The sequence below is a fragment of the Podarcis bocagei genome (genome assembly GCF_964188305.1).
Source record: "Podarcis bocagei genome assembly, chromosome: 11".
Taxonomy (NCBI): domain Eukaryota; kingdom Metazoa; phylum Chordata; class Lepidosauria; order Squamata; family Lacertidae; genus Podarcis; species Podarcis bocagei.
The window spans coordinates 46,170,381-46,195,271 of record NC_138136.1 but is presented as its reverse complement, the minus strand read 5'-3'; the positions used below and the strand labels follow the sequence as shown (position 1 = coordinate 46,195,271).

General features: G+C 46.5%; 2 protein-coding genes across 3 annotated transcripts; one reads left to right on the top strand and one right to left on the bottom strand.

Moving 5' to 3' along the window:
- Positions 1–43: 43 nt before the first annotated feature.
- Positions 44–5,450, bottom strand: LOC308597274 (F-box only protein 4-like). Of its 2 annotated transcripts, none has more exons than XM_081213107.1 (7): positions 5,251–5,450; positions 4,007–4,242; positions 2,789–3,009; positions 1,913–1,982; positions 1,264–1,433; positions 836–1,014; positions 44–243 (listed from the first exon to the last, which is right to left on the bottom strand). In XM_081213107.1, the coding sequence occupies exons 1-7, from the start codon at positions 5,446–5,448 to the stop codon at positions 154–156; spliced, it is 1,164 nt and encodes a 387-aa protein (XP_081069233.1). In that variant the 5' UTR covers positions 5,449–5,450; the 3' UTR covers positions 44–153. The 2 variants fall into 2 exon arrangements, with proteins under 2 accessions (XP_081069233.1, XP_081069234.1); XM_081213108.1 differs by lacking the exon at positions 5,251–5,450 and adding an exon at positions 5,015–5,044.
- Positions 5,451–14,652: 9,202 nt separating this feature from the next.
- On the top strand, positions 14,653–24,886 carry RIMOC1 (RAB7A interacting MON1-CCZ1 complex subunit 1). Its single transcript, XM_081213105.1, is given in 7 exon segments — positions 14,653–14,842; positions 14,845–15,051; positions 17,164–17,270; positions 19,240–19,386; positions 20,512–20,643; positions 21,353–21,467; positions 22,814–24,886. Coding segments are annotated over 7 exon segments (1,170 nt in total). The 5' UTR covers positions 14,653–14,667; the 3' UTR covers positions 23,101–24,886.
- Positions 24,887–24,891: the final 5 nt, after the last annotated feature.

Here is a 24,891-nt window from a genome sequence, read left to right as displayed (position 1 = left end):
CAGAGTAGACAAACATCAGTGGGAGAAACTGCGGACACACGTGTGCCAGGGAGAAATTTATCCACCTATTCATACCCAAGGACATAGTGACATTCTCCCTGTCACAAGTGGGCATGCAGTAATGTATGTGTGAATGAATGTAAACAAGACTGGTTACTGGGCATTTTTACATTTGATTTGTTCCAGTAGCCACTGAATTCCATCTACCAGTCCATCCAAGGTGGAAGTTTCAGTGTCCTGAACCTGTGAAATGCAGGAATAAGCAAATGTTAGTATCTTTCACAAAATAAAAGCACTTGAGGCTTCGGCTTGATTGGGAAAGAGATGAAGGCCTGTTTTCGGCAGGCATTGCCTCTATGAGCGAATTTCCTGTGGGATGAACGGGTTCACACTGCTGATTTAGTAAGTGTTGGAGGCCTGCTTTCTCTTGGCAATGGTGGTGCACCTTACGGCTCCCAATTGCATGCTAGTAGCTGCATCTCTATCTGTTCCTGATGGCGTCAGGTGAGGGCAAGTGAGCACAGTGTAGGGAAAATGGCCTTGTGGGCCAAATCTGGCCTGTGGGCTGCTATAGACACAATCTCAATGAATTTGACCAACCCTTAAAAAAAGAAAAAGGCATCAAAGGTATAGGCCAGTTCTGTAACCTACAGTGAAATTCTATGCATGTATATTCAGAAGGCAGTCCCGTTGGTTTAACAGGCATTACTCCCATAAAACTGAGAATAGGATGGCAGCCTCAATTACACGATGTGGAATGGTGCTTCTAGAGCCTGTTGTCAATCAGTTTCATGATCCCAGATACTTAAACAAATGAAACAAATGAAAATGCTACCATCCATGGCCGCGTGCCAAGCAGGTTCAGCTGCAGCTGATGCGCCATGTAAACACAAGGAATTCTTTCGATCTCAGCACAGGAAACGCAGGACAGGACAAGCAGAGGCCTATCTGTACGGCCAAGGACTGGGTCAAGCATCGCTGCCAGCCAGTCAAATTCAAGTTGACGGTTGTGTCCTGCAAAAAGAGAGTGAGGGAGATAAAGGATTTGCCACCCTCTGCCAGCTGTACGCTAAAAGCTATGTTGGCATCATTCAAAAGCCCTTACATTTATTTATTTTAATTTTTAAAAGGTTTTTGTTGGTATAAAGCACGTGCACACAGCAAACAATAGAAAATACAACAGATCCCCCATTCTTAGACCCTACTGGGTTGTATAGCCACATAATTATTGCTTTTTGACCCATATGGCGCAAAGGTCCTTACCTTCATGAGTGTCAGCATATGCAAGATAGATGAACCCATCCATTAGTCTGCACACGTTTTTTAAATGCTTGTTCAGACTGTAATGCATTTTCCCATCAACACCGGACTCCGCACAGAACACTTTGTTGACGGGACTGGTGTTCTCTTCCTTTTCTCTGAGACTTTCCTCACTGGAAAGAGAGGAGAGAAACCAGTTGTTGTTGTTTTTCAGATACTGTGCAGTAAGGAAGGGAGAAACTATGCAGAACTGAAGGTGTTGAGGACTAGTGCCTTAAGAAAGAACAGTGTGGTCTTTTGTACACATCTAGGCCAGGCAGTTCATGCAAATGAACAATTCACAGGTCTACTCTGGCTCCTAGTAATCTAAGTCCCCCAATTCCTGAGTGAACTGAGCTAATGGGGCCATGTCCCAGACTGTGGCCAAAGGTTTCCTTGAAAGAAACGTGCACAGAATGAGCACTTCTTGAAAAGGGCTTGCTCTCCTCTTCAGACAATCCTATTACTCTTAGAAAATTCCCATATGGGGTTCTATGATGATGGAGATCTAGAATTTTCTTATTTTGGGACAATCCTATCACTGTTGGAATACTGTTACTTGAAGGGGTGGGGAAGCAAGCAAGAAAAAAGCAAAACCTCAGATAACACTTACATGGCTTCTGTACACAGTGTAATATTGAATTTCTGGCCATTCAAATGATATGTGACTCCTAATTCTATCCCTGTTTGAGACAAAGAAAGAAGAAGAATTTGAGGCCTGTTTAAAACTGATAAGTTCTTAAAAAGGTAAAGGACCTCTGACAGTTAAGTGTAGTTGCGAATGACTCTGGGGTTGCGGCGCTCATCTCGCTTTACTGGCCGAGGGAGTCGACGTTTTGTCCGAAGTTTTCCAGGTCATGTGGCCAACATGACTAAGCCTCTTCTGGCGAAACCAGAGCAGTGCATGCAAACACTGTTTACCTTCCCGCTGGAGCGGTACCTATTTATCTACTTGCACTTTGACATGCTTTCGAACTGCTAGGTTGGCAGGAACTGGGACCGAGCAACGGGAGCTAACCCGGTCGCGGGGATTCGAACCACTGACCTTCCGATCGGCAAGCCTTGGCTCAGTGGTTTAGACCACAGCGCCACCCGCGTCCTACATCCTTCTAAGTTCTTAGAAGATTATAAATGGCAACTAACAGATTGAGGTTGAATCCTGACAAGACAGAAATACTGTTTTGGGGGGACAGGGGGCAGGCAGGTGGGGGGGACTCCCTGGTCCTGAATGGGGCAACTGTGCCCCTGAAGGAGCAGGTGTGCAGCCTGGGAGTCATTTTGGACTCACAGCTGTCCATGGAGGTGCAGGTCAATTCTGTTTCCAGGGCAGTTCTTCTCTTTCCAAACTCTTAGGGCTGGCCCTACTCTGCCTCCAGTTAAACTATGTTCTGTAGCTCGGTTAGAAAATGTTCCACTCAGAATAAGGAGGCTTCAAATGTTCACCATTGCCCTTTCTGTTTGCCTGCTTAAGATAAAGAAATCATGTTACCATGCAATTGTCCAGAAGGAAAACCAGCCAGCGGCCAAATATCCGGACACACCGCCATTCTGTACAACAAAGAGTTGTCCAGCTCTTCCAACACAGGTCCAAACATTGCAAAGCGAGGCTCTGTCTGTGTGATCAGCGACTGTAACATGGAAGTGACAGATCCGGAAGTGGGTTGGCTGGGTTTTGGACATCTTTTACGCCAGGAGCAACACTTTTTGTACCTGTGTGTATATAGAATGTGTGTGTGTGTGTGTGTGTGTGTATGCCCAGAAAAAACAACAACACACCATAATAATGAAAACTGATTGTAAAACCTTAAAAGGAGTAAGACAAGTTTTTCAGCATGAGCTGAAAGATCTCACAAATAACAAAAAAAAATGCTCAGTGCTGTTAAGCCCAAAGGAAGCTGCTCAGAGCTTTCCAAGGAAGAGTGAGCTGCACATTTGTTAGCTTTGAAAGTACTCAAACTTACTGTGACACTTACTGTTAACAATTTCATGGTGAGTACCAGCACCTATTTTTCCTAGAAAAAAAAGCATTGCCTAAAACCAACACTTTGGATATATGCTAATAGCAAACTCAGTTCTCTGAGCGTGGATCCTTATGCCATCAAAACATCGCCATCTATGGTCAAGAGGGAAGCAACAAAGAACCCTTAAGCAAAAGCTGTGTTGTAAACAATGGAGGTACAGTGGTACCTTGGGTTAAGAACTTAATTTGTTCTGGAGGTCTGTTCTTAACCTGAAACTGTTCTTAACCTGAGGCACCACTTTGGGGCCTCCCACTGCCGCCACACAATTTCTGTTCTCATCCTGAAGCAAAGTTCTTAACCCGAGGTACTATTTCTGGGTTAGCGGAGTCTGTAACCTGATGCGTCTGTAACCTGAGGTACCACTGTAATATGATTCTACGATGGCATACACTAACTGTCGATGGCAATCTGCTAACACACAAAGGTAATTCTGGGGTGGCATAAAATTTAATGATATATTAGTGGCAAGTGTATTATTTATATCCCATGATATATAATGTTTACAAAAAGAGGAGTAATTGTAGAATCAGGTTTTAGTATTACTGAATGTTTATAGCTGTTCATCAATTTATGCTATTTTAAATCTGTTACGTTTTTGGTTAAAAAGATTAGGAGACATACAGAACAAAACTTCATATGCCTATAAAGATGTGCGTTACCTATATGGAATTTTAGAGGATACTTACGCAGCCATGTAGTCACTTGAGGCACTATTATGAAGCTCAAAAAAGGATTTATTAAATATGTTTGCATCAGGGACTGACTCCCAATCAATAGAATGACAGGAAGGAAGATCGCGGATGAGAAAATAACGCCATAGTAAGGGGTCCTGGATTGTTAGACTCCAGTAGCGATTGGTGCTTCCCAAATTACTCAGATCTTGGGGTGTGAGGAAGGACATAATGTATAACTTCAAATCTATCTGGTGGGAAAAAGTTTAAATATTTATGAATGTATCATTTAGGAAGCATAAAAACATAACAATAGCCCCTATCATATATATATGAGAATGACCTTGGGAAGTCCCTTCCAAATTTACCATTCTATGCTTCTATGAGATGCTCCAGCAATGGCCTGGAGCCTTGTCCCAAACAGCTTGACGGAGTCACATATATATTTTTGTTTTCATCCAATCAATTTGTGCATCTTGTTGACTTTTTGCAGGTGGTATTCTTAAAAATTAATAAACTTAGTGTTATGAGTTTGTGGGTGCTAGACCTCTTCAATCCTTGGATCCAGCAAGTGCTAGAATTTAATCAAGGTTTGTGGTGTTAAAACTAGGTGCCCTGAATCCAGCAAGGGTTAAAAGCTCATCAAGCCAGGAAATTGCCTGAGTGATGGGCCATTAAGAAGGAAAAAGGAAAGGGGATGAGCCATCAAGAGATAAAGGAGAGGGGGCTCTGTGCCCCTCCTCCAGCTCTCAGATAGTTAGAAAGACAAAAGTCTGAGTCTTAGAGCACCTTCTGCTGTGATGTGACCTAGAGGGAAAAGCTGTCAGCTGGAAAAAAAAAGCCATGCCTGATTTCTGCTGGAATCCAAGGCTGCAGCTATGGGAGAAACAAGACCCCTTTTGGGGTGTTAATGCTGTGAACCCCTCCATCATATACTCAGGTTGTATATATGAGTTAATAAATTAGATGTCATAAAGACACCAGAGTTTTAACTGTGCCTCATTGCCAAAAGGAAACACGGACCATGGGTAAGTGCCTGGAACCCCTGGAATGGGGGTGGCGCACAGCAATATATTAAAATAAAATAAAATAAAGAGTGCAAATGCCTGGCGTCGAAGGGGCGGGGCCGTGAAGGGACCAATGCGAAGCCGAGCGAACAGGAAGTTCCATCGGAGAACTTTCGGCAACACTGCTGGAAGCGGCGGACGTTCGCCTCGCTGGGATGAGCCAGCCGGGCTCGGGGGCGACGGCGCGCTTACCGGCAGGGCCTCCAAGGCGCTGGGCGGCGGCGGCGTCTGCTTCTCCTCCTCCTCCTCCTCCTCCTCTTCCCCAGCGCGATCGTCGCTCTCCGGGAGCCTCCCCGGCTGCTGCTGCTGCTCACACTTGCTACGCAGGACGCGCAGGCTGCTTCGCAGGAGCGTCTCCAAGCTCTGCCACTCCCCGCCGCCCTGCGCCATCGCTCCGGGGCGCACCGGCAACCCTCCCCGTCTCTTACTTAGCTGCTTCTTACTTAGCTGCGATTCAGCATCCCCGGCACTGCAGCAGCTGGAATCCTGCGCCCTTTGGCGTCGGAGCCCGGAGCCCACCAGGAGGTGGGTCTCAGTAGGAGGAAAGCAGCGTCCGCGCAAAGGCGAAGCGCGCAGTGACCCTCTGCGGCCACTACTTGTGCACAAGTAAGAAAAAGAGGTCTGGCGAAGAAGAAGCCGCGCGCCCCGGTTTGTTCCGGAGGCGTGGGAGGCATTCGGACGCCTCCTCCGCAGTCGCACTGGCAAGTGCGCGCTGCTGCTCCGGATTCTAGTCCTGGGTTAGAGCCTGAGCATCGCAAAAACAAAACCCCCGCGATTGATTATGCATTCGCGGCCGCGTGGAAGTTCCAGAAGTCGTGGTGCAATAAACGTATGGCCCCCACATTCCGCTGCAAAATACAGTACACATAAAACCTTCTAGAAATTTTAATTATATTTATAATTTTTAATGATTATTGTCATATCAACTATATTCCTTTGCTTTTCTGTTAGGATCATATGACGTTTATGATAAGACCCAGCTAGACATACGCGTCCTTTTACTTGTTCCTCTATGGTTTCTTAATCAGTTGAGAATGCTTCCTTCCTACTTAACAACCATCTCATAAGGTATGCGCCTCTTAAGGTTTACTTTGATGCAAGTCCCTTGTATGTTCAAATGGCCTTACTCTCTAATAATACGTTTAAAACTTCAGCCTCAATAAAAAAAACAAGTGAACACCTTAAATACTATTAGTCAATAAATTGTGGCATCAGCTTTCAGTTTGTCAGATTTGTGTTTATTGGCCGAAATTTATTCTTTCATTTAATTTGCAAGAGCAGATATACCAGAATGTCCCGTTCTGCAATGTGAATGTTACTAGCACTGGTTGTAAAATGGGGTCAGCTCAAATTAATAGCATGTCTACCTCTAATCCCAAAAGCAAACCAACAGCGTGTCTTTTGAAAGAGGGGCTATACAGTAAAGTGAAACTTCTTTTGGACCCAAGTGAAGGCCAGCCTGGGTCTACAACTCCCATCAGCCTCAGACAGCACATCTGTGTGCATAGCATCTGGAGGAACCTAGATTGGGGAAGGCTAAGCAGACAACACTGGGCAGATTGTGGTAGGCTAAGTAGACAAATAGCCTGAGCATCTTATAAGGCACCTTCCTGTGTGCTTTTTAAAGAATTGGATTACACTGTGGACTAACATCATGCATGTCGTAAATCTGGAATAAAAAGTATGGCTTTGTAGGCACGTTGTGGGATGTGGAATCCTTTAAAAAATGTAATATAATCTTTTGGTACAGCACATGTCAACATTTTAATCAACTCTGTGATTGAGACTGGTTACATTTATTCACGTTTGCTGCATCTCTGTGTTGAGCTTTTTCTGATTAGCAGATGCTATTCAACCTGCTGCAAGATCTGCTACTTAAAACTCACTTCTGAAACACTTCATTATATCAAAATTGCACGTGTGCCACAAGATAGCATTCATCTAAGTTTCTTATGCTAACTTTGAGTATCCATTCAGGTATACAGAACACCTTATTTGGCAGTTACTTTCAAGCCACCTCACATAGTGTGCATTTCATGTGCTCCATTCATGCATAAGTAATCCAGTGCAGAATGAAAAAGCTACAAAGGCCGCCTCTAGATGAGCTTATTGAGCATTCATACAAATTTGCTGGCCCAAGATTATGCAAAGGTTAGATTGTGAGTTTTACTGTGCATTTGTTCCCATTTGTTTGTGTGGAAGTCATATGACAGCAGAGTATTTTTCTGCTTCAGAAACGTGTGAAGAAGCACAATGGCTTAGAGCAGGGACCGATCCACTGTCCTTCAGAGCCTGTGGGGGGGGCGGACTATATTTTTGGGAGGAAAATGAACGAATTCTTTTGCCCCACAAATAACCCAGAGATCATTTTAAATAAAAGGACATATTCTACTCATGTAAAAACATGCTGATTCCCGGACCGTCCGCGGGCCGGATCCGATCCCCAGGCCTTAGTTTGCCTACCCATTTTTTTAATTTAGAGGATCTCAGAATGCCAGATTCTAAGCTCATTAAGGTTATGGAAGACAATCAGGGTTGTCTGAAATTGGTGCAGTCAGAGAAGGTAAATGCACGTACTAAGCACATAGACCTAAAATGTTATACAAGAGATTTGAGCCAGAATGGGTTTATTGAAATGCAGTATCGTCCAACAATGGAAATGACAGCTGATATTTTAGCAAAGCCTTTATTGAAATGAAAGAAAGTTTTGAGAAGTTATGTGCTAAACTAAATTTTATTAATTCAAATTACGCACAGTGAAGAGATTGTAACATTTGTGACATTTATTAGGATGTCTGGCATCAGGTGGGCAGGGCTTATGTGTTGTGCTCTGGAATCGGCCCCTCCTTTCGGATGTTCGGTTAAGTTCAAATGGACAGGCCAACTGTCATTCTTGCCTCATGATCCTGTTTTAGTTTCTCTCAGACGGTATGTTATGTTACAATTTTCTTTATTATTAAAGCTTTGTTTGATATATACAGTACTTGTATTGAACAAATTCCTAAAAGAAAAGAAACATTGCTAAAAGAAACTCTGCTAAAGAATGGTGGAATATCCTAAACTGGGTGGGGGGGATATTCCCAGACTTGCCAGCATGCCCCATCCATAGTGTCACTGAGGCTAGCTGTGCCCTGCAGGTGGCTTGGGTGCCTTACAGGTCCTGCGCTGCCAGAAAAAGCAGTGCGAGGCTGGCATCCGCCTGCTGCCTCCCCCTCAGCTGCCCTCTGGGTGGAGGGTGCCTGGGAGGGATGCAGCAGCTTGGGCACAAGCCCCACGCTTCTTTGCAGGCAACATGGGAGGGACACAGCTCCAGCAGCACACAATCCTGAGGTCTGTGAACCACGCAGTGTCTCTGAGGAAGGCATCAGGGTGGCACCTTTCTCCATCATAATGGCTGTGCTAAGTAGCATCTGTGCCACCTGCCTTTTGGGGTTTTTTTGCCCTCCATTACCTGAATGAAATGAAGGACTGGTGCAGCCAGGGGCTGGAAGGCAGAAGCATGAAATTCTTTAGAAGGTAAAAAGAAACTAACTACTTGTCTTCCTACCTACCCAGGGGCCTAGAATGGGGGAGGGCATTGCCCTGGGCATTTTTTTCTTTGGGGGTGGGGTGGTGGTACATCAAGGCACCCTGCCCCGTTGTGAGTTGGAGGGCGCCTGGGAGGGACACAGTGGCTCGGGCGCTGCCCCCCACGCTGCTTTTTCAGCCAGCGCAGGGCCTGCAGGGCACCTGAGCTGCTGCATCCCTCCCAGGCACCCTTCTGCTGGAGGCCAGCTGAGGGGGAGGTGGCAGGCAGATGCCAGCCACTAGGGCTCTCTATGCCACTGCCTTAGGGGCCCAGGAAATCTTTGTCTACTCCAGAAGATCGGCCAATGGGAGTTCTGGAGAACCTTGGGCTGGTGAACTCACAATGGGGGCCATGCATGGACAGGGAAATTCCAGAACGCCTTCAGTTGGCTTTGGAGTCAACTGCCACCTGGCTGAGTTCATGGCTGCTCCAAGTGCACTTTGGGACTTAGTACAATATGCTGCCGAGCTGGCTGATCCTGAGGGTCCCATGAGCCGCCATGACTGTATCCTGAGAGTGTCACTGAGTTATTTGAAAGGGAAGGGGAATCTACCTGTCTTCTTACCTACCTACCTACCCATCCACCCCATTTATCTTCATCTCTTCCTCCAAAGAGTTAAGACAGCAAATCTACTTCTCTCCCCCATCGTATCCCCACAACAACCCTGTGAGGTAGGTAAGGCTGAGAGACAGTGACTGGCCCCCAAGGTCACATCCTCTTTTTCAGTGTTAAAAATGGTGTCCAGGCAGATTTCTAGAATTCGGCAAAGCATCCAGTTGTTTGGTTTTGTATGGCTGCTGTCGGCAACCAACTCTCACAAGCCTTGGGCACGCAGGGCATCGCTGCTGCGGCTTGGGGTGGCGTCATTTCTTCTTTCTCAGCTGCTTTATTCTGGGACTAAGAGGGGCCCTAGCAAATAATAGTAGTAATTTATTATTTGTACCCCGCCCATCTGGCTGGGTTTCCCCAGTCACTCTGGGCGGCTTCTAACAAAGATTAAAAATACATTAAAATGTCACACATTAAAAAACTCCCCTGATCAGGGAAAAGAAGGAGGAGGTCCCGCAAAAGGCAGGTCAGGTCATCGTGGAGAGTTAGCCATCTGGTTTCCAGGATAAAAAGGTAAAGGGACCCCTGACCATTAGGTCCAGTCGCGGCCGACTCTGGGGTTGCGGCGCTCATCTCGCTTTATTGGCCAACGGAGCCGGCATACAGCTTCCGGGTCATGTGGCCAGCATGACTAAGCTGCTTCTGGGAAACACTGGGAAACACTTCCCTCCGGAGCGGTACCTATTTATCTACTTGCACTTTGATGTGCTTTCGAACTGCTAGGTTGGCAGGAGCAGGGACCGAGCAACGGGAGCTCACCCCATCGCGGGATTCGAACCGCCGACCTTCTGATTGGCAAGTCCTAGCCTCTGTGGTTTAACCCAGTGTTTCCCAACCACTGTTCCGCGGCACACTAGTGTGCCGCGAGATGTTGCCTGGTGTGCCGCGAGATGTTGCCTGGAGGGAGGCGGGCGAGTCGGGCGGCGAGAGGCGGGGCGGCGAGGAGAGGCCGCCCAGCGCGGGGATCTCGCCGTCTGCCTGCCTGGCTGCCTGCGAGCTCGGCGGGCAGCGCCTCCGTCCGCAGCACCCGCCTCGCGGCTCTCATTCCCTGCCCCTGCCAAAGCTCACCCAGCCAAGCCGCGCTCTCCTTCCTGCCTCGCTTTGCTGCCTCCTCCCCCCCCCACCCCCAAAGCTTGGAGGTTCCCCGGCAAGGGGGAGGGAAAAAAATTGAAACTTACACTTTCGTGCGTCCCTCCCGGCGTGACGCTGCGCGCTGACGTCACGGGGCTGTAATGGTGGTGTGCCTCGAGATTTTTTTCATCAAACAAGTGTGCCTTTGCCCAAAAAAGGTTGGGAAACACTGGTTTAACCCACAGCGCCACCCGCATCCCTGGTTTCCAGGATACAGGCCTCGAAATCCGACACGCGGGTGAAGGCAGTGGGTTTCTTTAGGGTATCGTAACCCAGGGCGACGACAAAGCTGGCAATGCCGTGGGCCTCCCATCTCCTCCGTCCGTAGCCTCGCAGTTCATGGGGACGCCAGTCACCTTGCAGCCGGCGCAAATGTCCCCTCCGGCAAATATAATTTTCTGCCGCCGGCACAGATCAGATACCCAGAGCAGGAGGAGAGCAGAGACAGCGGGAGCCGGCGGGGTGGCTGCTGCTGTGGTGGCGGCGGTGGCGACATCTCTTGCCCGCTCGCCCTAGCTTTGTCTCCCTCAGCGCCGGGGCTGGCCTGGGACAGGCCCCGCCGGGCCTCCATTCCCTCGCCCTGACAGGACGTGGCGAGCGGGGCAGAGGGCGGCCGAAAGGGCGACGAGGGTAAACCCCGCCCACTACGACAAGAAAGTGACGGTTGCTGAGCGGTGGGAGGGGCAGCGTTCCGTGCGCGGCTTTGAATTCAAAGTCAATTCAAAGCGGCGCGAGGGCGGGCAGGTGGGGCGGGGCTGCTCTTCCCTTGCCTTACGGTGGCTCCTTTGGGACATACTGCGCAACGGCGGAGCGCGCCCCGCCTCCCCCCGTGACTCCGCCTCTAGATTCGTGGCCAAGCGCCGCGTAGTCTTGGGTTAGCGCGCGCATTGCAGAATCCGCACGATGGGCGATGCAATTGCGGCCGCGTGGAAGTTCGAGAAGTCGTGGTGTAATAAAAATACGGTTCCCACCCCCAATTCCAAAATACAAATAAAATCCCCTAGAAATTTTAATGGTTATGTTTTTACTCTTGATGATTATTGCCCTATCAACTATTGCTCTCCTGTGAGGGTCATTTAATGTAGATGAAGATGGTAAGTGTTATGTACTAAGGTTCTCACCCTGGGCCAGCAGGGGGATAGTGTAGATAGTTTTCACTCAGGTCCACATCAGTTATTTTAGGCGGGAAACCCTGGGTTGTTGTTGCTACAATGTTGATAGCCGGCTGCCTATAAAAGCAGGCCGGCTGAGCTGTTTGCTGTTCAGTTCTGTCCAGTTACAATAAAGAGCTTCTCTGGAGAAATCACTGTGTCATCTGCTATGTTCGCCCACAACTTAACAGTAAGACACAGGTAGAAATACACGTCCTTTACTTGTTCCTATTTGGGTTCTTAATCAGTCGAGAATGCTTCCTTCCTACTTAACCACCACCGCATAAGGTAGGCAAAAAATAATAAATCGAAATTATAGATGGGGCCTTTGGAGGCATAGATAATGGGTGGTTTACAGGGGCGCCGACTTATAAAAAATATTGGGGGGGCCCATACCGGGGTCCTGCCGCTGGTTCGCTCGGGTAGCCGGGAGAACGCAGTTCGAGGTGGCGGTGTTGGGGAGAGACCCTCGCTCAGGGCGCCACTAGACTTGGCGGCCGGCGGCCTATCTGGGGGGTTTTGGAGCGTATTTCGGCGGAGCGATTGGGGAGGAGGGGGCTTGTTGCCGGATTCTTCAGCTGAGCCGGAGACCCGCTGCTGGGGGTCCCTGGGCCGAGTTGTGAGCACGGCCTGCTGAAGGGAGATCCAGCCGATTGCGCGACAGGGACGGCCGGGGCTCTCCGGCTAGGGCGCGCGGCTGGCTGGCTGGCGAGGGAGCAGGTGGGGAGGAGGCGGGGGTCCTCACTCTCTTAGGAAACGCACCCGTGCGCCCGATTGCCACGAAGTCCGAAGGGTGCGTGTGTGGAATTAAAAAGCAAAAACGAGATACGGGCAGGGCAGGCAAAGAGTTTTCTGCAAGAGGATGGAGGGCAGGTTGAAGAGAAAATCACTCAGGATGAGACAGTCAAATCAGCCATGATAAAATGGGCTCAGGATATTGGGTATAACATCATGTTTGAGGACTGGGAAAGGTTATGGACCACCGGAATGAAATTCACGGCATGTAATGCCTTGAAGGAAAATATTATGAAAATGTTTTATAGGTGGTACATGACCCCAGTCAAGCTTGCAAAAATATATCACCTGTCTGATAATAAATGTTGGAAATGTAAGGAGGCTGAAGGGACATTCTTTCACCTCTGGTGGACTTGTCCAAAAGTGAAGACCACCTGGGAAATGATCTATAATGAGTTAAAAAAGGTATTTAAGTATACCTTTCCCAAGAAACCAGAGGCCTTCCTCTTGGGCATTGTTGGCCAGAAAGTGTTAAAGAAGGATAGAACTTTCTTTATGTATGCAACTACAGCAGCAAGAATACTTATCGCAAAATATTGGAAGACACAAGATTTGCCCACACTGGAAGAGTGGCAGACGCAATTGATGGACTACATGGAACTGGCTGAAATGACTGGCAGAATCCGAGATTTGGGAGAAGAAACAACGGAAGACTGGAAAAAATTTAAGGACTATTTACAAAAACAATATAAGTTGTATGAATGTTAAAAATTTACACGATTCGGAAACTATAGCTTCAGCAATTAGATTTGGGAAACAGGAAATTATATTTTAAGTAAGAAAAGGTCAAAATCTAAGGTAATACTATGTTTAATTTAAGATATAAGTAACTGATGAAAAGTATGTTAAATTTAGAGGTATAGTATTTGAAAAGTACAAAATAAGGTACGAAACAAGGTAATAATTTGCTGATATCTTTATTATAAAGAATGCAGGGTAAGGGAGATGCGAGGAAGTCCAGTTAGTTATATAAAAAATGTGTTGAATGGTTGGTTTTCTTTTCTTCTTTTTCTTTTTTCTTTTTCTTGTTCTTTTACTTTTTTCTTCAGTGTATGTTTCTAACTTTGTATTTGAAAACTTAATAAAATATTTATAAAAAAAAAGAAGAGAAAATCCTTTCGCTTTTCTGGGGCGCAGGGAAGTCTCAGAGCCGGAGGTTGGGGAAGGGACCCCCTTTGCTCTGCCCTCTTCTCCCGTCTTAGATTCGCATGGGGGTCCCCGCCCGAGCTTGCCTGGCCACCGGGCCACACAAGGGCCGCGCTCTACGCGGCGCGCCTTGCTAGCCGCGCAGCTGTCCTCCGCGGCTGCGGAGCGGCCCTGCGCCGGTGCCCAGCCCCTCTGGGCGCCCGCTGCGCTGCCAATGACAAGCGGGCGATGTCGCGGGCGGGGAAGGCGTCGCTTTCTTTCCCGATCCTGCATCCTCCCAGTCTTCCAGCCCTTTTTTGGGTTGGAAGCTCGTCTCGTTCGCCCTTCTCCTTTCTTCACCCTGCGCGCAATTTTCCTCCCTCGTCTCCCTCCCCATTTCTCCTTCCTTCCTGACTGACTGACTGGCTCTGGCTCTGACTCGGGCTCTGGCTTTGGCTCGGGCTCGGGCTCGGGCTCGGGCAGCCACAGCGTCGGCGGTGTTGGCGATCGGCGGCGCGGGGGGATGGCCCTCCCGGGGGAGCCGGCGCTGCTCAATGGGGTTGCCAAGGAGACAGGCCGGCCGCCCCCCTCCCCCGGCCCGGCGCCCCCCGCCGCACCGGTGCCCGTTATTGAGCTGGTGCGCGCCGGGCGCCCTATAAAAGCCGCGGACGCGCCCACCGCCGCCCGAGATTATTGGGGGGGCTGAGCCCCCCCAAACGAATTTTTGAGGGGGCTCGGGCCCCCTCAAGCCCCATGGAGTCGGCGCCTATGGTGGTTTAAGCTAGTTTATATCCAAGATAGCTTTGGTTTATGGTTCTTCTAAACAACTCCTCTGAAGAAAATGAAATATTTATCATCGTCATTAATCTAGCCTTGTCTGTGTCTGTAACAAGAAGTCCTCAATGGGGTGGTGAGTACATCTGACTGAACTCAAGCATCTTCAAGAAACCGAAGGGGGTGGGCGGGAATAAAGTGCTGCTCATTTTATATATTTAGGCTGTGAACGTCATTCCCCCATTTTGAAAGAGCGTTCAAGTTTGTTTGTTTTTACTTCCAAACTCAAAGCTCAAAAAACAAACAAGACCCTGTCCTGCCATCAGAGCTGATGGGTGCAAATGAGCTGCTGACTTTACAATTCCCCCCACCCACCCAAAAAAAAGGCGGTTATAGTCCTTTAGACCTACAGTCAGGTCACCTTTCAAACCGATTTTGTAAAGAAAAAGAGACAAATGCTCCACTGTGAATTAAATCTGAACCAAGATCTGCAGTATCGATGGCTGGGGATGTGCGTGTCCCAAAACCCGGAAGTGGCCTCAGCGATTTTAAAACCCGGGAATCCAGGCAAGTTGCCCCCCTCTATCCTTTTCCTATCTCTCGTGGCTACAAAGCCTCCGCGGCGCGATCCTCCCCTCCTCTGAGCTGGAGCATATCACGTGACGAGGAAAAGAAAGAAAGAGGCGTGGTCTGCGTAGCAGCTGCCAGCCCGGACCTGGGAGGCGAGCTCCGCGCGTTCCAGATGGCCGGGGCCGGTTTCGCTGCCGAGCTGCGGCTGCGGCTTGCGGCGCTCAAAGGAAGGCTGCAGCGCTCGAGCCAAAGCGAAGAAGCCTCCGAGGGTAAGAGCGGGGTGGTTAAAACTGCGAAACCCGCTGCGGGGAAGAAGCGCTTCCTGTTTGCATTGAACCTCCCATTCTCCCTTTTAGCTTAATTGGGCAGTCCTTGGTTTTAGGGTTTGTTTTTTTCATAATTAAAAACCTCCCATTTCTTGGGTTTTTTTCGCCGCCGGCGGCATGTGCCCAGTGCCGGATTTACGTATAAGCTAAACAAGCTATAGCTTAGGGCCCCACTCTCTTGGAGGCCCGCAAAAAAATGGATGTACATTTCCAAAATATAAGATAAAAAATAAAAATAAAACCTACATACAGCAAGTGTTTTGTGTTGTGTTGGCTCCTATGATGTAAGTAATGGGCCCCACCTGCTAGCCTGCTCCGTAAAATACCACTGGTTTGCTCATTTCTATATATAGGGTGCCTTACATTCTGCATGGACTGGTTGCATTGTTGTTGTTTAGTCGTTTAGTCGTGTCCTACTCTTCGTGACCCCATGGACCAGAGCACGCCAGGCACTCCTGTCTTCCACTGCCTCCCACAGTTTGATCAAACTCATGCTAGTAGCTTCGAGAACACTATCCAACCATCTCGTCCTCTGTCGTCCCTTTCTCCTAGTGCCCTCCATCTTTCCCAACATCAGGGTCTTTTCCAGGGAGTCCTCTCTTCTCATGAAGTGGCCAAAGTATTGGAGCCTCAGCTTCACGATCTGTCCTTCCAGTGAGCACTCAGGGCTGATTTCTTTAAGAATGGATACGTTTGATCTTCTTGCAGTCCATGGGACTCTCAAGAGTCTCCTCCAGCACCATAATTCAAAAGCATCCATTCTGCGGCGATCAGCCTTCTTTATGGTCCAGCTCTCACTTTCATACATCACTACTGGGAAAACCATAGCTTTTACTATACGGACCTTTGTTGAACTGGTTGCATGGCAACGTGCAAATGGCTTTAGATACCTATTAGATCCATAAATTACCACATAGCATATATTCAACGCAAAAAACAGCGACAATTTGTTGTTGACAAAGGACAGCTGGACATATAAAGGGCCCCGCTACCTTCAGTAGCTTACGACTTCATCAAACCTAAATCCGCCCTGTATATGCCCATGGAGGTGCAACCAGAAGCAAAGCCTTCTCCCCAGCTTAGATGTCAAGGTCTGCATAGGATTGCAAACCTAAGGACGTAGGAAACTGCCTGATCCACACTATGGGCGCATATGATTTGTTGTTGCCAACACTGGCTGGCAGTGGCTCTCCAATGGATTCAGTCGAAGGCACCTTGCCAGCCCTACCTGGATGAACCTGAGGCCTTGGCATGCAAAGGAGGCGTTCTGCCACGGAGAGCAGCTGCCTTCTCCTGGATTTGTAAAGGGTTTCTCATTCATTATGTTGTAAGGGTTTTGGGGGGTGGGGTTCTGTATCACACTTGAGTCCCTTCTAATTTCTTGGGGGTCATGGATCCAGAAAGGGTTGAAAAATCTAATGGATTGTTGTACTAGTCAGGCAGAAAGGGACGCGGGTGGAGCTGTGGGTTAAACCACAGAGCCTAGGACTTGCTGATCAGAAGGTTGGCGGTTCGAATCCCCGTGACGGGGTGAGCTCCCATTGCTCGGTCCCTGTTCCTGCCAACCTAGCAGTTTGGAAGCACGTCAAAGTGCAAGTAGATAAATAGGTACCGCTCCGGCGGGAAGGTAAACGGCGTTTCTGTGCGCTGCTCTGGTTTGCCAGAAGTGGCTTAGTCATACTGGCCACATGACCCAGAAGCTGTATGCCGGCTTCCTGGACCAATAAAGCGAGATGAGTGCCGCAACCCCAGAGTTGGTCACGACTGGACCTAATGGGCAGGGGTCCCTTTACCTTTACTAGTCAGGCAAGTTTTTTGTGGCACCTTTGTAGCTCAGTATGAGACTTTTGCTTCGAACCCCACATTGGGGACTCTGGGTCGCATGGAAACTTTTGCACCCCTGTGGTGCAGGATTGGGTCGTGCATAAGCTTTTGCATGAGCCGCTAATGTTTTACAGGTTCTGAATACTGTAATATTTCAATGATGTTTGTGGGGAAAATACTGTCTTATATGGATTGTGTTTTGATGAGGTCTTTGTCTCTTTTCATCAACAGATCCCTTCTTAATGCAAGCTTCTGCTACTCTGGAAAACTTGACGGACCTTTGTAACCAGCCTGGAGAAAATGGCACACTTTCCAAACTCTTGCAACTTTATACGCAGGTACTGTGCAGTGATGAATTTTCAGCATTTTAGGCTGCAATTTTAAGCATGCTTGGACAATAGGATTTATGGTATGTGAACAGCAATATGGTTCGTACTGGCAAGTAAGAGAATTTCCCAGTGAAAGAGTTAATATGAAATAAATGCTTTTTTGTGGTTAAACTGGAATGGGGTTAAGGTTAATAGCACTGTGAATACATCTTAGAGTTGTATGTTTAAAGGAACAGACAGGGCAGTCCATGAACTAGTTTATGGGTGTGGTATAAATATTATTTTTATTTATTTATTTACCCTATTTTGTATGTATAAACTGAGGTGCTGTTGTAAAATTTCAGTGACACAAATAAAAAAACTAGCTTAATGGTGATTAAGATGAGCTTACCTTTGTGATTCCATTGACTTACTAAATTTGCTTAAATGCAGTTTTCAGCCTTGATCTTTCTGTGGCTTAAAATGTAGAGCAGTTACGTATTCTAGTTTCTGTTTCATTTTTTAATTTTATTTTAAAGAAATTAAGAGGGCTTGATACGGTCAGTGCTTTTTTCTGGGGGGGGGGACGCATACCCCTAAACATTTTGTGAATCTCTTTACTTTTGTCCATTTACTGTATTTATTTTTCCCAATTTGAACTATAAAATGGTGATTTTCCTGAGTCAAAAAGAGAGTACCCCAAACATTTTTTTAAAGAAAAAAGCACTTGATACAGTTATAGAACCATAACATGATAACTTCTGACCTTCACTGTTCTTAGATTTGCTCAGACTGCTTGCCCCAGATATAAGTGAGATGACTTAAGACAGTGGTTGATAAACACAGCAATACTTGCTACCACAAATTCTTGCCAGTGTAGAGCAGGCACATAGGAAACTGCCTTATCAGGCTTTTATTGATAAAGTCAAGTTTTGCCCACTCCGATTGACAGCAACATTACAAGGTCTTTCTTACCACCTGGAACCTAATCCCTTTTTAACTGGAAATGCCAAAGACTGAAGCTGGAACCTTCTGCTTGAAAAACATGTCTTATACCACTGAAGTTGACCCCTTCCAGAACAGCCTTAAAACTGAGGTGCTGAGCTGATTCATTGCATCAGTATATTTGTCAAGGCAGAGAATAGCAGACCTGTTATGCTAATATCCACCACAGGATGCTTAATTTTCAAGTTCTGAGGTTACAGAGAAGGTATTGGTGACCTGGAAGTGTTGAAGGTAAATGTGGTCTTGCAATGATCAGTGATGCGTGTCCCCCTCCCCCTTGTTTGTATATTCTAACATGCTATCCTGATCTTCGGAAAGGGATTCCAGGATACAGCAATGAAAATACTTGTACAGGTTGAATCCAGGCCAATGCTGGCATTAGCAAATCCACCCGTTGCACTGTGGTTTGTAAACTTCTGGTTTAGAAATCCTTGCAGCCTGGTCAGGGGAGAGGGGGAAGTGTAGAAGGGACTTGCTTTAAATCCCCTTCTTAGAAAGTTGCCTTAACATACAGTGGTGCCCCGCAAGACAAATGCCTCGCAAGACGAAAAACTCGCTAGACGAAAGGGTTTTTTGTTTTTTGAGCTGCTTCGCAAGACAAATTTCCCTATGGGCTTGCTTCGCAAGACGAAAACGTCTTGCAAGTTTGTTTCCTTTTTCTTAACACCGTTAATACAGTTGCGACTTGACTTCGAGGAGCAACTCATAGAACGCAGTGTGGTAGCCTTTTTTGAGGTTTTTGGTGATTTTTGAAGCTTTTCCAAAACTTCCGACACCGTGCTTCGCAAGACGAAAAATTCGCTAGACGAAAAAACTCGCGGAACGAATTAATTTCGTCTTGCGAGGCACCACTGTAGTACTTTGTTTAGTCGTGTCCGACTCTTCGTGACCTACTAGCACTACTCAGAGCTTACTTGGACAAGGTGGACTGTCAACTAGGGAGGACGAAACAGGTTGCAGATTGTGGTGCTGATATTTTTCCACCTTTTTAAAGGCCGTCCTGGATATCACATATTTTGAGGAGAACCAGCTTGTCGATGAAGACTTTCCAGAGGAGTCCTCTTTGCAGAAAGTTGAGGAACTAATCAACACACTTTCAGAGCCAGAGATCTTGATCAATGAAAGCGGTACATCTCAAGAAGTGAGTACTAAGTGTTAAGTCTCATTCGCCTGTATTTCTTTAAATTTCATGTAACACACAAAAACAACCTCTAAGCCCTGTTGCCTTCAGTGTCTCTGTTCAGATTGTATTCTCATTTTCTTTGTTTTGAATTTTTCAGCCCATAGCATTCAGTGGTATTATCAGCAATAAATACTGACTTGACACCCGATGGTTGTGTTGAACTGTGTTAACTTTTATTTAGGGAAATTCACTGTTGTCAGCCTCAAGCCAGAATTTTTGTGTTGGTGGTGGGTTCCCTAAAATGTGAGAGGATAATGCAGTACAGTGGCCTGCATCTAAATAAAGGCAACATAACCTAATTTAAAGTTTTTAGGTGCTATTTAGCCAAGTTTTATTCCGAGTAATTTCCTGCTGAAATTAATGAAACTCACCTGGTTTGTTCATGAATTTCAGTGGCTCTACTCTGAGTAAAAGTTAAATACCACCCATTGAGTTGCCTTAAAATTGAATTTTAATAAAAGAAAATGAAATTATATATTTAAAATAAGCACCTGTTGCTTATAATTTTACCTCAGTGCATTTCTACTCATTAGCTAGATTACTGGAAGGCTGTGTGACACAAATCCTATGCATGTTGCATGCAGAAGTAAGTTTCACTGTAGTAAGATTTGCGCAAGAATACACTGGATTGCACCCATTCTGATAGGACCCTGCCTGCCTGTTTTATTTTGCCCCAGTAAAAGTGGAATCTGTAACCCAAAGTGTTTGTAACCTGTAATTGAATATAATGGAGATAATGCAATGAGGGAAGCACAGCGGGAAAATAAATTGAGACAGGCTTTGCGTGTGGAAGTTTTAGTTGTGCACCCAGTCAGCTCTGTTCAACATATGTAGTTCTACAAACAGTTGGGTTTCCTGTGTCTTGTGAATCTGAATCCCTCAGAGTGTGGCTACAGCGTACAAATCTGATTTGTTTCATGCCGTTGGGAGACATTCACATTAAAAGATATGAAACACTATTTTTTAAAAAACCTCAAAACTCATTCCACCAACTCATTTCCAAATATGCTATGTTTGCCCTTTTTATTCAAGGTTTAGGCATCTTAATCAGTGTGGATATCTGATTTATTTATTCATTTCCAGCCACTCGCAGTGCTTGGTGTAGAACTGCTGGAATGTCTTTACTGGAGGAGAGGAGCCTTACTCTACATGTTTTGCCACACGGTGAAAGGAAGGAAGGAGAGGTTGATGAATAAGACCGATTTGTTCAAAAAGGTAAATCCCTTTCTGCTTAAAAAGTTGTTGTTGGCACCCATCTGTTTTGAGACAACGGCGGAGAGAGCAAGGTTTTGCCTTCAGTCCTGCCCAGCAGAGCAGCAGGACTGCAGATACAGCCGTGGCCACAACACTCCATCATGCTTTGTTGCTGCCCAGCCAGGGTTAGGATTGCTCTGTTAGTTGACATCGTGCAAACTTGGTAAATAAAGCCCAGCATGTTTAGGATTGGATTTCCTGCCAATTTTCATCCAGATTTAATTTACAATTTAATGTTTGTCTCTTTTCCTTAGTATACAAGAGAGGTTTGAAAGGTTTGACTGTAGGTAAAGGACTGTACCTCAATGGTAGACCCTGTATTTTGCATTCAGAAGGTCCAGGTTCAATCTTTGCCATTGACAGGAGTCTTGCCCAGCCCCGAGACACCAGACAGCTACTTCCAATCAGTGTAGATAATACTGAGCTGTAAAGTCCAGTCGCCTGGCTCAGTATTAAAGCAACAGCTTGTGTTTGCCTTCTTTAGGAGTTGTGTAAATTAAGCGGTTCTTTTGCACCCGACTGCTCTCATGCCATGACTGAGTCCTGTTTGTCATATTTAGTACTGTTTTTTAAGCTTTGTGACTAGAAGAGGGAGGACATTCTTTCAGAAGGAGGAAATGAAGTTTAAGACTAAATACATAAAATGCAGTGCTTATATTTTCTCCTTCAGTTTCTTAATGAAGGAATCCAGTACTTGGTGAAGATGCTTGAGTTCAGATGTTCTGATCACCCCGTTGAGGACTTCGTGTTTCAAGACACAGACACGGCTAGATTAATACATGAAGGTAAATATTCCATCTCCTGCCAACCTAGCAGTTCGAAAGCACGTCAAAGTGCAAGTAGATAAATAGGTACCGCTCCGGCGGGAAGGTAAACGGCGTTTCCGTGCACTGCTCTAGTTCACCAGAAGCGGCTTAGTCATGCTGGCCACATGACCTGGAAGCTGTACACATGACCCGGCCAATAAAGCGAGATGAGCTCCGCAACCCCAGAGCTCGCCACGACTGGACCTAATGGTCAGGGGTCCCTTTACCTTTACCTTTAAATATTCCATATGGTGCTTTTTTTGTCTCCTTTTCTTTTAGAAGAGTTGTTTAAAAGAACGACAAATCAAAGATAATCTTAGATATAAGCTATTTTAAGCCACCCATTATCTCTCCCTCCATAGGCCCCATCTATAATTTTGATTATTTTTTGCCTACCTTAGGAGGTGGTTGGTTAAGTAGGAAGAAAGCATTCTCAACTGATTGAGAAACCAAATAGGAACAAGTAAATGATATATATTACTAGCTGCCTTATCTTCTACATTAAATGATCCTAACAGGAAAGCAAAAGAACACATTTGATGCGACAATAAGCTTATTTTTGTTTTTATTATCACAGTCTAAAAAAGTATCACCCTTGAGTAAATTGTGAGATTTTTTTCAATGGACCTCTCACACCCACACTTGAGCCCAGGTCAGGCACAATGCTAAACTATGGTTTACTGTTCCATGCATGGGCCACTGGCTTGCACACTCCCCTTTCCACAAGGACTACACTGGTATCCCAATTGGAATAAACCACCTGTGACCAGTATCTTGGGAACTTTATGCTGCACATTACAGAACTTGTAGGGATGCGGGTGGCGCTGTGGGTTAAACCACAGAGCCTAGGGCTTGCCGATCAGAAGGTTGGTGGTTCGAATCCCCGCAATGGGGTGAGCTCCCGTTGCTCGGTCCCTGCTCCTGCCAACCTAGCAGTTCGAAAGCACGTCAAAGTGCAAGTAGATAAATAGGTACCGCTCCAGCGGGAAGGTAAATGGTGTTTCCGTGCACTGCTCTGGTTCGCCAGAAGCAGCTTAGTCATGCTGGCCACATAACCTGGAAGCTGTACACCGGCTCCCTCGGCTAGTAAAGCGAGATGAGCACGCAACCCCCGAGTCGTCCGTGACTGGACCTAATGGTCAGGGGTCCCTTTACCTTACAGAACTTGTGAAGAGGAACAGGTGCAATTTTAGGGATTTCTCTTGTATGTTTGTCGCTCACAAATTGCAGCCTTGTCATTTGCAAAATGTAGCTATTAGATAGAAGTTGTACCTATTCAGAACCGCTGCTCGCCTTCAGCTGCTTCTCTCCCCTACCTTTGGCAGGCATATTTAGCGACACCCACCTGCTGGCTATGATGTACTGCGGAGAAATGTGCTACTGGGGACTGAAGTACTGCAGAGAAGTTAAGGAACGGAGTCGAAGCGTAGAGGCAGGATCGAGCAGGGAGCAACCCGGAAGCTCACAGAGCGAAGTTCTGGACCATCGAGAGACGGGAGAGAAAGTGCTCCTGAAATACATAACTGTGTGTGAAGGACCGTTGAGACTGCATGACTGGGATACCAAAAATGCAAAGCTCATACTGGACTATTTTAAGCAGTTTTCTGCCTAATTGACTTAAGGCCACTGAGAAATGGGGGGGACACATTATTTTTCCTTTTAGAAGCTACATTCCCTTGCAAATAATCCGTTGGGGACCACATGACACGGGTGGTTAGAGCACTGCTTTTTTTTTTCTTCTCCCCACAAATTACTTTTTCCCCTTCCCCCAAATCTTCACTTAACCACGGTTAGCCTTGGAAGTTCTGAAGCGACAGGAATGTTTGTTGGGTTAGGTGCCAAGGATGCTTCCCCTACCTATTCCCAGTGTTTTGTCTGGCTCATTCTCTTTGCAGCAGCTTCCACTTCTGCTGGAGAGAATTGAGGGTCAAGAAAACACCAGGGAGCTTGGAGGCCTGACCACAAAGAATGGCAACTAGAGCTTCCCAACTCTCCTCCCAGCAGCCATCGCTTTTGCTGAGCGGAATGAGGGAGGGACTGGGAAGCAGGGGGCTGGCTTGCAGCAGAGGAGATGGGGGGAGTTGCAGAGGAGGGGGTTGTGGCCTAGGTGGAGGCACCTGAGGCCAGGTAGAAAGGTGCTGTGGGCTGGGGTCGGCAGAGAGGCTGGCAGTTCCTTGTCCCTGATTTAAGCGGATGGTGTGCCTTCCCAGAAAACTGGGGCAACCTTGTATAGCTCCTTGCGAACCTGAAGTTGTAATTTGTGCCTTTAAACAAATACACAACATTTCAGAGCATATCTTGACTTAATTTCTGTACAGTTTACGAAACTGCCGTACAAGTTACTTTACAGTAATCCTTCTGAAGCTGCTCCAGTTGCCGACAGAGTATAAGTCTCCAGGTAGAGTTTCAGGTAAACCTATGTTGTTGGCATCTGTCTAGAGACAATGGAGTGCGCTGGGGCGGGGAGTGAAGCCAAACTGCTGTATTAGCAGCACCAAAGAAAGATGTTCTGGTTAAAATCATATAATTTAGCTTTGCTTGGTACATAAAACACATGCAAAATTGCGTAGAAATAACTAAAAATGATTACCAAGTAGCTGCAGTTACATTATATATTATTATTGCTGTTATTAATAATTATTATTATTTTACCCATTGGAGATACCTAAGACTTTGGAGGAAACCCAGTTTGGCATCAACCCCATGCACAGAGATAAGCAGCACACAAGGATGCAAAATAAAAATTAGATGTAATTTCCATGTTTGCAGGAGTTCTAGGGTTGCTACCACGTCTGGAGTTACTTCGATGTTGCTGAATTTCTGCTCCCCAGCAGAGAAGTGAAAACTGCGGCAATATCTCAGTAAAGTACCCTGTTTCTGGGTGTCTACCTTTTCTAAAATATTTCATTCTCCCAGCCACTTAGCACCATGTGGCCAGTGAATGCGCTCAGTCTTTGCTGGGCTGCTCTGGTGATGTTTTGTGCTTTGACAACCCTTTTTGCATTTTGCTGCCTGTTCATACTCTTCTATGTGGATTAGGTGGAGGAGAACAGAATAACCTTCCCATTTAATGCTTATTCATTAACATGGTTTAATTCCCACCTTGGAACTGTTGCATGCTGCAGGGAAGGACTAACAATAAATATATGCTTGCATCCTACATCAGGTTTTTAAAGGGCCTAATTGGCACGGGAGGGACAATTTGGGAATGACAGCAGGGCAGACAGCTCCTCCTTGAAAATCACTGTCCTCTCCTTGCAACATTTAAGCTTTTTTTAAAAAAAAGTTGGTGTGCAATGGAAGCTTTTTATTTATTTTTTAAGTTTGCATAAATAAAAATGTATCACTGCAAAAGAAAACCCAACTAATAACATTTCAATAAACTGAAAACAACGTAAGGTTG

Excerpts from the sequence above, each read along its gene's own strand:
- LOC308597274 (XM_081213107.1), bottom strand. The coding sequence starts at position 5,448 with ATGGCGCAGGGCGGCGGGGAGTGGCAGAGCTTGGAGACGCTCCTGCGA. Across the intron at positions 1,434-1,912 it reads ACACTGTGTACAGAAGCCAT|TGAGGAAAGTCTCAGAGAAA; the intron begins GTAAGTGTTATC and ends CTCTCTTTCCAG. Across the intron at positions 244-835 it reads TTGGCACGCGGCCATGGATG|GTTCAGGACACTGAAACTTC; the intron begins GTAGCATTTTCA and ends TGCATTTCACAG.